The sequence below is a fragment of the Erinaceus europaeus genome, chromosome 4, assembly GCF_950295315.1.
Source record: "Erinaceus europaeus chromosome 4, mEriEur2.1, whole genome shotgun sequence".
Lineage (NCBI taxonomy): Eukaryota > Metazoa > Chordata > Mammalia > Eulipotyphla > Erinaceidae > Erinaceus > Erinaceus europaeus.
In genome coordinates this window covers 152,861,229-152,874,823 of record NC_080165.1, presented here as the reverse complement: position 1 = coordinate 152,874,823, position 13,595 = coordinate 152,861,229, and the positions used below count along the sequence as shown (strand labels likewise).

At 48.9% G+C, this 13,595-nt stretch overlaps 1 protein-coding gene across 5 annotated transcripts in view; it reads left to right on the top strand.

The window, feature by feature from the left end:
- KLHL32 (kelch like family member 32) overlaps positions 1 to 13,595 on the top strand; it is a 218,633-nt gene that overhangs the window by 94,646 nt on the left and 110,392 nt on the right. For 4 of the 5 annotated variants that reach the window (XM_060190744.1, XM_060190743.1, XM_060190742.1 and 1 more), the window contains one exon: positions 1,593 to 1,691. In XM_060190744.1, coding sequence (XP_060046727.1) covers positions 1,593 to 1,691 — 99 coding nt within the window. Of the gene's footprint in view, positions 1 to 1,592; positions 1,692 to 13,595 lie in introns of those variants that run through there. The other variant, XM_060190745.1, reaches the window with a different exon arrangement.

The following is a 13,595-nucleotide window of genomic DNA, read 5'->3' as shown; positions in this document are numbered from 1 at the left end:
GGCCATTTTTCCCCTTATTTTGTTGCCCTTGTATTTATCGTTGTTGTTGTAATTGCTGTTGTTGTTGCACAGGACAGAGAGAAATGGAGAGAAGAGGAGAAGACAGAGAGGGGGAGAGAAAGATAGGCACCTGCAGACCTGCTTCACCGCCTGTGAAGCGACTCCCCTGCAGGTGGGGAGCCGGGGGCTCGAACCGGGATCCTTACGCCGGTCCTTGCGCTTCGTGCCATGTGCGCTTAACCCGCTGCGCTACCGCCCGACTCCCAGTATTTCTCTTTCTTTGTGTGTCAGTACCTGGAGGGAGCACCATTAGAGCCCTGATACTGGGCCACATCCTGAAGCTTCTGAATCAGCCAAGTCTTGGAATAGTCACAGGTTTCCGGTGGTGTTTGTGCTCCTGTGTCTCAGAGACTAGACTTGGGGACCGTGGCTCAGAACATGGATTAGGATGGGAGCAGCAGCCTTAAAGGCTGTTTGGGCCAAGCAGTTGTGCCTGCAAAGTCACTTTTAGTGGCCACGGAGTGATCTAGTGGTAGAGAAGAGAACTTGCAGACACAGGCTCTCAGTTTCAATCCGTGGCAAACTCTGCCTGAGTGATGGATGCTCTGTTCTTTCTCCTTAGCAAGCAAATCAACATCTAAGTGATTTGAAAGTGAACTTTGTCAACACAGCAGTGAGGCTTCCTCCAGCCATGACTGGTGATTCAAGAGCTAGCAACCAAAGACATAAAATTGAACTTAGCCAGGAAAAAATAATAATAATTGAGGTCATCAGTATATTCGGAAGTTATACTTCTCTGTGATGTGTTTGTATTCTGCAAGTCTTGTTTTTTTTATGTAACATATGTAATGGACAGGACTTGAGAGTTTGATTTGAAGAGGAAGAAGAAGAAGAAAAATTAAAAGTTTGGGGGCCAGGTGGTGGCTCACCTAGTTAATCACACTCATTACGGTGCTCACGGACCCAGGTTCAAGCCCCCAGTCCCACCTGCAGGGGGAAAGCTTCACGAGTGGTGAAGCAGAACTGCAGGTGTCTCTCTGTCTCTCTCCCTCTCTCTGTCTCCCCCTCTCAATTTCTCTCTGTCTCTATCCAATAGTAAATAAACAAATAAGAAAAGTAAAAACTTTGTGTTTGAAGTTGACTGTTGTCAGACCTTAGGAGTAAGACAGTGTGGAAGCTGACCTGCTGACTCATTTTGCAGTGAGGAACACACACCCCTCCTGCTAGTCCACCGGTCGGCTACCTGTCTCCGTGACTCACTGAGGAAGGAAATGCTGAACAGACTCTGAAAAAAACAAAATCGGAATTTTTTTTTTTGACTTTATAAAATTCTACCTATCACAGACTAAATTTTATGACGTTGACATTGTCCTCGGCCAGTGGTTTGGAGCAAGCTTTCCCGACCAGGAAATGAGATCTCCCTTGTGAGCACCGTGAACCACAGCCCACCCACCCGAGAAGACAGAGCCACTGACTTGCAGCAGCAGTGTGCTCAGAGGGGTGCTGACCACCAGGGCAGCTGTGCGTGTGGAGGCAGTAAGCAAGGCTCGCGGCGTGTTGAAGTAACCGATGCTTTCATGTTTCGTGAACAGATCTTGCTGGAGCCAGGGGCGATCCAGGACGTGCTGGCGGCAGGCAGCCACCTGCAGCTGCTGGAGCTTCTCAGCCTGTGTTCCCACTATCTCATCCAGGTAGGTGTGTCCGCTCCCCGCTGACGGAGTGGCCCCTACACGCCTTTCTCCTGCTGCCATGGGACGGTAGACCGTGGTAGGGCAGAGCACACTGACAGCGTGCGGAGACGGGACGAGGTCCGTGGTGGTCCTCTGCCTCAGGACACAAGCTGGAAGGCCCCTGGGAGGGCTCCCCTGTCCCATGACAGGAGCAGTTCTCTCCCTCTCGTCCATCCTAGGCTCCACCACCCTCGGGCAGAGCAAGGAGACTCAGAACAGTGAACTCAGCTTCACTTGCTGGGAGAGGAATCTGAAGTTAGGGACAGGACTTGGGAAGGCCTAATTTGAAGCAGTGTTGTCTGGTTGCTAAACTAACCATTAGCACGTGAAGTTGTATACTTATTTAAGAGTTCAGGAACCCAACACACCCATCCAGAAAGATCTGTGTGCACCTGTGTTCACAGCAGCACAATGTGTAACAGCCAAAACCTGGAAGCAACCCAGGTGTCCAACCACAGATGAGTGGCTGAGCAAGTTGTGGTCTAGATACACAATGGAATACTACTCAGCTATTAAAAATGGTGACTTCACCTTCTTCACCCCATATTGGATGGAGCTTGAAGGAATCATGTGAAGTGAGATCAGCCAGAAAGAGAGAGAGATGAATATGGCATAGTCTCACTCATGGGCAGAAGCTGAGAAATGAGATCAGAAGGGGAAACACCAAGCAGAACCTGGACTGGAGTTGGTGTGTTGCACCAGAGTAAGAGACTCTGGGGGGGTGGGGCTCAGGGCCTGGAATATGATGGCAGAGGAGGACCTAGTGGGGGCTGGATTGTTATGTGGAAAACTGGGAAATGTTACACATGCATGGTTGGCTATAAATTAATCCCCCCTCCAACAGAGGACAATAAAGATTTCAGTCACAATCACTAGCATATCACCAACCCATATAGGATCAGCTACCTTGTGGCCGTCCCTGGGATGCAGACAGCCACCTCCTCTCTGCTTTGTCCCTGATTTGCTGGGGCCGGTCAGGAGAGGCTCCAGGAGAGGACAGAGAGAAAAGCCCCCCCAGGTCTGTAGTGCTTCAGCTTCTCGCCGTCAGCCTGGTCCCATTTGCACATTTTTATGGGTGTGAAAGCAGAGACTCAAGGCATACCCAGCTTGCCCACAGTAACACAGTAAGCTGTTGCCCTTTCTGCTCCCAGAGGCCATGCTTTATTTTGGGGAAGACACTTTGGTTAGGAGGGCATCCTATGTGGCAGGACAGAAGCCTCTTTGACTGTAGAGTAAGGGACTGACTTTCATATGTATTCTCTTTTGTTGCCCTTGTTGTTTTATTGTTGTAGTTATTGTTGTTATTGATGTCGTTGTTGGGTAGGACAGAGAGAAATGGAGAGAGGAGGGGAAGACAGAGGAGGGAGAGAAAGACAGACACCTGCAGACCTGCTTCACCGCCTGTGAAGCGACTCCCCTGCAGGTGGGGAGCCGGGGGCTCGAACCAGGATCCTTACGCTGGTCCTTGTGCTTTGTGCCATGTGCGCTTAACCCGCTGCGCCACCGCCCGACTCCCAGGGACTGACTTTCTGCACCCGTAGCAGAACCCTCCATGGGTAAGACTTCTTCGTACATCTGTTGGGGTTCTCTAGCAATAGGAAAGATGGCTGTTTTCAGTGTCAAGTCCACACAGTTAAATTCCACTCTCGGCTTATATATGAAAGGACATTGGTGGGTAAGAAAACCCTATTTTCCTGCCTACTTCCTTTCTTTTTCTTCCAGATCAGTTTCTCTAAGCCTTAATATGCCTTTATCATTGAGTTCTGTTACCCATAAGGGAGATTGCAAAGGTTTTGCTTATATATTGTCTTATTTAATCTTTCTAGCAGCTCTGGAAATAGGAGCCATTACTTCCCAAGGAGCTGGGGTGGGATTGTCAGGCATGTTCACCTACGGAGCAATTCAAATACAATATATGAAAGTTTTATCATTACCTCAGTACATTTAATCTCACAGTAAATGTTTAGCTTTTTAATCTATCCTTTCTTTTCATTCAGTAGTGTTGGGTGGTATGGGAGAGGTGTTTTTAATCCCTGTCTGCAAGTAGCAGAGGGGAATGACAGAAAGGTTACATGACTTCAAAAGTGATGTTTGATCTATGAAATTGAAATCACTTGTATTTGACATTTCCACATAAAATATTGCAACAAGAACTTTCTACACCCTGACGTGATACACTTTCTCCTTGGTGGGCTGACAGTAGTTTGGTTATAGTGCTAAATACCATGAATCGTGTAGCAAATAAAATAGCACACTAAAACAGTGTACATGTCACTATGATTGTCTACAAATAAAAATTACAGTTGATTATTGGAAGTTCATGGGCATGCTCTACTTTAACTGCTAAAAATGAACCTTTTTAGTGACAAGTCACTGTATACAGGAAAACTTAACTCTTGAAGTTCATTCTTTTTTTAAAAAATTATTTATTGGGAGTCAGGCGGTAGCACAGCGGGTTAAGCGCACGCGGCACAAAGCCAAAGGACCGGCGTAAGGATCCTGGTTCGAGCCCCCGGCTCCCCAGCTGCAGGGGAGTCGCTTCACAGGCGGTGAAGCAGGTCTGCAGGTGTCTGTCTTTCTCTCCCCCTCTCTGTCTTTCCCTCCTCTCTCCATGTCTCTCTGTCCTATCCAACAATGACAACATCAATAACAACAATAATAACTACAATGATAAAGCAACAAGGGCAACGAAAGGAAATAAATATTGTAAAATATTAAAAATATTTATTTATTATTGGATAGAGACAGAGAGAAATTGAGAGGGGAGAGGGAGAGAGACAGAGAGACACCTGCAGCCCTGCGTCACCACTTGTGAAGCTCCCTAGCAGCAGAAGAGGACAGAGGGTTTGAACCTAGTGCACAGTAGTGTGTGCGCCTAACCAAGTCCGCTGCCACCTGGCCCCTTCTGAAGTTCATTCTCATCCATCTGAGGATGGATCTCGCTGATTCTGCGCAGTTCAGTCGTGTGGATCGCTGGTCATTAGGTTGCTTCAGCAGTAAGGACTTTGACTCTGTCTCGCCATTATGTCTTCATCTCATTCGCTCATCTGCCTTTGCTTTTCCGTTTGACGGTGGTGCTGCAAGGCGCAGCTTGTGAGAGGGACTCCGACAAGGAAGCCAAGGCAGGTACATGGAGAGACCCTCCCTAAGTCTGTGATTTAAAAATGACGTGTTCTTCCTTGTTTATTTTTTAAATTTTTTATTATATTTATTTATTTTCCCTTTTGTTGCCCTTGTTTTTATTGTTGTTGTTGATGTCATTGTTGGATAGGACAGAGAGAAATGGAGGGAGGAGGGGAAGACAGAGAGGGGGAGAGAAAGACAGACACCTGCAGACCTGCTTCACCGCCTGTGAAGCGACTCCCCTGCAGGTGGGGAGCCGGGGGCTCAAACCGGGATCCTTATGCCGGTCCTTGCACTTTGCGCCACGTGCGCTTAACCGCTGCGCCACCGCCCGACTCCCTCTTCCTTGTTTTTTTAGAGTTATGAAATCAGCAGACGGGGTCAATCCACTTTTACATCTTGACACACGGTCTGGTCCTTAACTCTGTCATCGGAAGATTTTGGGTATTATTTCTTAGTTGGTTTTTAATCTCACAGCGGAGCATTTTATTAGTATCTAAAAATGAGATTTTGTTGGAATCGAAGATCTGCAGTGCTTACAACGTGCATGGAAAGTGTTCTCTGTCGGTGAAGGCTGATATTCAGCCGTCCCTGACGCCTTGCTCAGCCGGGGCTGGGGGTCCTTCTCTTCTGCAGTGTGTCTCTGCGCTCTGCAGCTTTCAGGTGCTTTTCTGGCTCTCCTGCAGAGGAGCAAACGTAGGCAGCCCTCTGCGGCCCTCACGTCCTGCAGTGCTCACTGCAGTGTTGTCTGAGGAGAGTGGCTTGGCTCTTACACCTCAGAACCTCACTCAGAGGCCTCAGTCGCCACCACGCTCAGCGCCAGCTTGGGGCTCCTCAGTGCCAGAGGCTGCTGCACCCCGGGGAAGGGAAGGGGAATCCCGAGGCCACGGCATGGGCTCCTTTCCCTCCTGTGCCTCTGGCAAGCTGCAGAACCCTGCCCCTCTGTGCACACATGGACACCGTGAGGCCCCTGGACGGCGAGGCCTTCCTGCTACACGTCTCCCAGGGCCCTTCTGTGGGGCGGGCGCTTGTGAGTACACAGGTTCTCAGTGCCAGCGTGGATCCTAAACAATAAAGACGGTGCTGATTAGTGGCTGTAACAGTACGCCGTCTTCCCTAAGGTAGATGACTCGTAAGGAGAGCCTCAAGTTGGCGCCTTCATGGGCTCTGAGGCTTGATTCCATGTCCTGCTAGTAGATTTTCTATGACCGCGACCTGTCAGTCTTACCTGTTACATGAGATCACTTTCTTTTTTTAAATATTTATTTATTCCCTTTTGTTGCCCTTGATGTTTTATCGTTGTGGTTATTATTGTTGTTGATGTAGTTGTTGTTGAATAGGACAGAGAAATGGAGAGAGGAGGGGAAGACAGAGGGGGAGAGAAAGACAGACACCTGCAGACCTGCTTCACCGCCTGGGAAGTGACTCCCCTGCAGGTGGGGAGCCAGGGGCTCGAACTGGGATCCTTATGCCGGTCCTTGTGCTTTGCACATGTGCACTTAACCCGCTGTGCTACTGCCCGACTCTCAAGATCACTTTCAAATAAAATATGGATGTTTCTTTCTTCCTTCCTCTGCTCCTGTCCCTTGTCCTTTTTTTTTTTCTTGGTTTATCACTGGGCTCAGTGCTGGCACTACAAATCCACTGCTCCTGTGGCCATTTTTTCAAGTTATTGGATAGGACAGAGAGGGAGAGAGAAAGAGAGACACCTGCAGACCTGCTTCACCGCCTGTGAAGGGATTCCCCTGCAGGTGGGGAGCCGGGGGCTCAAACCGGGATCCTTGTGCTTTGTACTATGTGCACTTAGCCTGGTGTACCACCACCCGCCCCCCCCCCCCATTTTTTTCTACTTATGAAGGATCCTTCAGAGAGATGCACCAGTTGACTAAAGTACAGTCGCTGTGCTTCCTGCGGGTTCAGAGGCTGCTTGCCTGACAGCGCGGACAGGTCTGCTCTCCCTGCAAGCACTGGTGCTGCTCCCCGCTTTCTGGAGTGCCGGCTGTGTGGGGCCGGGTGTATGCAGCCGCTCTGACGAGCATGACAAACTGTTTTGAATCCAGTTTTTTCTGCTAGTGTCTGGCTTATTGCAGACTTCATCTTGATTAGCTGTTGACAGCTCCACCGAAATGTCACGTGAGTGATTCACACTTAACATGAGGACAGTGTTAGCAGGACTTGTGGAAGCATAAAGTGTCATCTTTCCACTCACTGTCTAGAAAGCTGAACAGATTCTGACACCCTTTGCCTCCCACCATGTCTGCTGCACTGAGCTGCACTGATTCTGCTGCCCAGACAGCTCTCAGAACTGATCCTTTGCTCCATGGATAACATTATTTAATTTTCTTTAATTATCTTTATTTAGTTTTTGGGTAGAGACAGTCAGAAATTGAGAGGGAAGGGGGAGGATAGGGAGAGAGACAGAGAGACACCCGCAGCCCTGCTTCACCGCTCTTGAAGCTTTCCCCCTGCAGGTGGGGACCAGAGGCTTGAACCTGGGTCCTTGCGCACTGTGATGTGTGTGCTCAGCCAGGGGTGCCACCTCCGGTCCCCGTGGATAGTAGCCTCGTTCTAGGACTCTTAATGTTGACTCTAGGTTGTGATGAACTCAAACATCCCGTCCCATGGGTCTGTCTGTTACAGCCTCCGTCCAGGCCAGGGCACCGTCCCCAGAGCTGTGGCCACCTTTCCCAAGGGAGGGGACCAACACTTACTGAAAGCCTGTCGGTGCTGACTGTTCTGTAAAACACTCTTCCCTTTGCCCTCTTTTAGGTCATCTTTTAAGGCGGGTGGGTGTTGTTTTCTTACTCGGCAGAACGTATGAAATAAGGACAGAAAGGGAAGCAGGGAGTACCACGTGGATGGATCGGTGTGTCACAGCACAGACACTGCTCTGGGGGAGTCGGGAAGTGGGGGCTGGGAGTGCTCTGGGTGCTGGTGCAGGCTGGCAGACAAGGACTCAGGTTGGGGGAGAGTGTTTCACAGACACATACTGTGGGAAGATGGAGGTCGTACCAGTACGTCAACAACTGTGCTGGAAACCATTACCCCCCACAATGAAATGAGAGAGAGGGAGACACAGAGAGAGAGAGAGAGAGAGAGAGAGAGAGAGAGGGAGAGAGGAAGAGAGAGAGAGAGGAGGACACAGAGAGAGAGAGAGAGGAAGAGAGAGAGAGGGAGAGAGAGAGGGAGAGAGGGGGGGGGAGTGGGAGGGAAGGGAATGGAGAAGCTTATATTCAGAACTGGGTTGCTGATGCAGTCTGGGGCTCCCAGATGGCCCCCAGGGGTCACCAAGTGGCTTCATTTTGCCTCTAAAGTCATGAAGACCAGGCCAGTTTCTCCTCAGCCTGGTCTCCAGCCCTGGTGCTGTCAGGGACAGGGACCCACAGAGCCCCGCCGGACAGCCGGGAGAGGGGCCAGGTGCCGGGTGAAGCAGAGGGACCTCGTGCTGCTGGCTCTCGGCTCAGTCTGGGGTCACTACAGACCCTTCAGCGAATCGGAAGCAAGTCCACAGAAGCTGGAGCGGCTGGGCTGATGTTCAGTTTTCTCTAGCCCTCCCCACGTCCTTGGCCCGAAGGGCATGGCGGGCACAGCGCTTGCTGCTTGCGACGGGCAGGCTGGCGACGTCCTGCTCTTCTGCCCCGTCTCATGGCGTTCAGCTCCCCTCTCGTCCATGTCGGCCTGTCTGTCCAGCTGTCCTCTCAACACACTCATGCACGCACACATGCACACACGCACACACCACACACACTCAGACGGAAACATGCATGCACACACGCACACTCACATGTACTCACACACACTCACACACACAAACATGCATGCACACACGCACACTCACATGTACTCACACACACAAACATGCATGTACACACGCACACTCACATGTACTCACACACTCACGCACACAGACACAAACATGCATGCACAACACGCACACTCACATGTACTTACACACATGCACACAGTCACGCACACACGCACATGCACATCCACTCACACGCATGCACTCACGCACACCAATGCACGCACGCACATGCACAGTTGTACACGCACTTGCACACACATGTACACGTGCACTTAGCACACATGCTTGCTCACACGCACAGCCCTCTGTCAGCCTCTCCTCTGTGGACGCGTGACATCTGAGTCGAGAGCTCTGCTCCCGGCCAGCCGGCCGTCTGCGGCAGTGTGGTTCCAGGCTGCCTCCCTCAGACAGCGGGCCGGCATGCCCAGCCCGTGCCCTTTGGCTCGGGTGCAGCCTGCCCAGTGCCATGCGGTCCGCTTCTGTTCAAGGCCCGCAGGTGGCGCGAGCTCCTTTCGAGAGGGCTGCAGGCTCAGGGTCCGGCCCGAGGCAGCAGAGGGCAGTGTGGGTCCACCAGAGCTCAGCTCGCTGAAAGCTAAGATCAGGAAAAATGAAAAGGAAAATTATTTATTTGGGTACATATTAGTCTTCTGACCTAATCAGCAAAAAAAATCATTATTCACACCACACCGGGCAATATGCATTGTAATTTTTAACAAATAATAGGAAACTGTTAATGCGTTCACGGGAAATACAGTTTTGTCTGGGGCCGCTGTGGTCATTTATCACTGCACTTTGTGAAATCACTCATTTGTTCTAATTTGAATGTAAATGACTCTAAGGTTTTACAAATAAGGTGACAGGCTCACATAAATGTAATTGCAGGGTTCATCTCCCTCTTTGTATCTATCACTCATTAGGTTATGAATTAAATACATCGTATTAAACCAGGGGCATGTCCAATGATGATATTGTAATGGCAAATTACTCTGTGCTATTAGAGGTGTATTTCTTATTCATGGACATTAATTTGTCATTAAGCGGCATTAGTTTAGCACTTTTGTGCAAAAGACGTGACCTGAAAGAGGAGGCGCACTGCTCGGTGTGACAGGGCTCTCCAGGATGGGCACTTCGTCGCGGGAAGCTCAGGGGAATTTGTGTCCCTTCACCATCGTCATCACCGGCTCTGCTTTCTGCTTTGGCCACCGTGGACGGCCGTCTGCCCAGACGCAGTGTGTCTGCACACGGACGGTGCGGTGCCAGGGCGGCGTGCGGGGCAGCCCAGCAGAGTTCTCTCTTCGTCTGTCAGAGCGGAGACAGTGGGGAATGCGGGAGCTGCGGTCCTTCCCCCGGCCTCTCACCGTGACCCTTCATCTTCCTGTAGTTCCGCGCCGAGTGGGCCGTGTGAGAAGCAGGCATTTTCTTTAGTGAAGGCCCAGGGGTTTGAACATGGTCATCTCAAAAGGGCATCAGGGAGAATTCTGTTCTTTTTTTTTTTTAAAAAAAAAGAAATCTTTGCATAAATATACAGGATTGTTTTTTTCCACTCAGAAAAAAATGTCTTCTAATTTAAATTTTTTGAAAAAAAAAATTTTAAAAGGTTCCTTGAAATAGCTTCCCAGAGGTCGGAGACACCTGTTTCCTCGTGGAGTTCCGTGGCTGGAAGAAGGTTTTCCGATGCCTCCGACTCAGACCTCCTCGTGCTCATCCCCTTCCTCCCTGCAGAGCGCGTGGTCTCACGCACAGTACCGCAAACCGGTGACTTAAGCAACTGAGGTTGATTTGGGGACCGGCAAAATAGCTCACCTGGACGGTGTGAGTCCTCCAAGGTCCCCAAAACAAAGGGCGCTCTGGTACTGTGGGCTCTCTCTCTGTCTCCCTGTATCTCTCATATATTCATATCTATAAGATATACATAATTTAAAATTTGCGGAGTTTGGAACGCTGGCAGTCTGAGTGCAGGTCCTTGCTTTAGGGGGTTCTGATAAGGGCTCTTGCTTGCTGACAAGTGTGCCGACCGTTCACGCGGCAGAGAGAGAGACTGCCAACCACTGGTGCCTCCTCTTAGGAAACGTTCACCCGCCATCCGGGCTGGAACCTCGGACCTCGTGTGATCGGGACGATGCGTGGGGTGTCAGTGAACTGACACTGAGCTTGTAGCACCCGGGTTTTGGGAGGATGCAGCCATTCCATTGGTAGCTGATTAGGCAAGAGAAAGATGGCTGTGTCTACTCAGGGATTTTTCTTTTCTGTTTTAAAATATTGAAATTTTATATTATGGGAGGAAAAAATGTTAAGAAGTCAATTTCCCATTAGCTTTATTCATTGACTGTATTTCTAAGTTGAAAATTCTTTCGGGATTGCATTTGACACAAATTCTTGCATATTTTATACTATTATATTTAACTAAGTAATACTACAGTGACTTATAGGAGGTCATCTCTTCCAGCATATTATCGCAATTCTAATTATTAAATTAATAATGCCTTCTAAATATATAATATATAGTGGGTGTTCTGTGTAGAATAATTTATCCTCAAGGTTGAGAAGTCATAACTCATGCTCATTTTTCTCTAACACTGAGCTGTTTTTTTCTCACATTGGATAAGAAAAATGATTTTTACCAGCATGTATATTTAATATGATCTTAATCAAATACACTCTTCACGTATTGCATTTATAAAAATATAAAATACAGATTTGGGGAATAAAACAAATGAATTTGGCCTCTGGGTTTATTTTTAATCAGGACAGTGAACAAAAAGGGCAGATAGTGTGTCAGCCCTATTACATTTTAGCCATCTACTAATTATTTGTTTTAATCAAGAATATTTGCTTTCTGGCATGTGCGATGCAGACTGTCATATTTGCCAAATCATATTAATATTTGGCTCTGAAATGTATCATAGGATATCATAGTAGCCATCTGAGGTTCTAAGTCCATTTTTTTCATGTGTGATTGTGTTGACTTTTGTTCCCTAGTCCCACAGCAAAGAATCTGAATGAAGGACAGCCGAGAGGAGCCAGGGAGGGCAGGCAGGCTGCTTGAAGTGCTGTGCTGACCTCTACGGTTGCCCAGCTCTACACTGTTTGGGAGGGCTGAAAAATAAACATTATTTGTTTATTTATTATTGTATAGAGACAGAGAGAAATTGAGAGTGGAGGGAAGAGATAGGGAGAGAGACAGAGAGACACCTGCAGCCCTGCTTCACCACTCTTGAAGCTTCCCCCACAGGTGGCCAGGGGCTTGAACCCGGGTCCTTGTGCACTTAACAAGGTGTACCACCACCTGCTTTGGAATTTTTTTTTAAATTTCTTTATTGGGGAATTAATGTTTTACATTCGACAGTAAATACAGTAGTTTGTACATGCATAACATTTCTCAGTTTTCCATATAACAATACAATCCCCACTAGGTCCTCTGTTATCCTTCTTGGACCTGTATTCTCCCCACCCACCCACCCCAGAGTCTTTTACTTGGGTGCAATACGCCAATTCCAGTTCAGGTTCGACTTGTGTTTTCTCTTCTGATCTTGTTTTTCAACTTCTGCCTGAGAGTGAGATCATCCCATATTCATCCTTCTGTTTCTGACTTATTTCATTTAACATGATTTCTTCAAGCTCCATCCAAGATGGGCTGAAAACAGTAAAGTCACTGTTTTTAATAGCTCAGTAGTGTTCCATTGTGTATATAGACCACAACTTGCTCTGCCACTCATCTGTGGTTGGACACCTGGGTTGCTTTCAGGTTTTGGCTATTACAAATTGGGCTGCTAAGAACATATGTGTACACAGATCTTTTTGGATGGGTGTATTTGGTTCCTTAGGATCTATCCCCAGGAGAGGAATTGCAGGGTCACAGGGCAGGTCCATTTCTAACCTTCTGAGAGTTCTCCAGACTGCTCTCCACAGAGGTTGGACCCATTTACATTCCCACCGGCCGTGCAGGAGGGTCCTTTGACCCCACACCCTCTCCAGCATTTGCTGCTGTTACCTTTTCTGATGTGTGACATTCTCACAGGAGTGAAGTGGTATCTCGTTGTTGTCTTTATTTGCATTTCTCTGACAATCTCTATTCATTTATTGGATAGAGACAGCCAGAAATTGAAAGGGAAAGGGGAGGGAGAGAGGGAGAGACAGAGAGACACCTGCAGCCCTGCTTCACCACTTCTAAAACTTGCCCCCGGCGAGTGGCGACTGGGGGCTTGAACCTGGGTTCTTGTGCACTGTAATATGTGCGCTCAACCAGGTGCACCACCACCCAGCCCCTCTACTCTTTATTTGTGTTTAGCATCGTTCTGTTTTTCCAGGAGTAGAGGATAAACTGTTACAGCCCCTCTCCTGGATCAGACTTTGTGTTCAGCCAGGACTTGCTCCTGTCGCCTCACAGTCTCCCCGATTCACCTGCACCCAGCCTAACACACCTGCCACCTCCTCATCTTTGCTGAGGAGTCATCAGTCCCTGAAGAGACCAAACCAGCAACCCCGGTGTCACAAGGCCCTTTGACTGGCTCAGCCCTGCGGGAACCCTGGACTCTAACTTCCTCTTGCTTTCATGCCCATCTCTGCCGTCACTGGCTCCTGTCGGCTTTTCCTGAGTGGCTCAGTGTGCCTGTTGCCTGTTGAGTGGCGCTGGTCAATACTTGGCTGACCGTCCCTTTTGTCTTTCTGACCCACGAAACAACTCGCTTCACCACATTCTAAGTTGTGACCCCACCTCCTGTCTACTCACTGGGTTATCAGCCTCTTCTCTCTCTTTCCCTGAATTTCCCCTTTTCCTGTGGTACCCGGGGATAGTGTATTTACTCTCTCGAGGCCAAGTGCCTAGCATTTCCTCTTGGACATCCCACAGGCAGAATACCTTTCGGACCACATACAAACCACAGGCCCCTCCCTTCACCATCACCAAGACCTTTCGCTGCTCAGCTCTGGTGATGGTG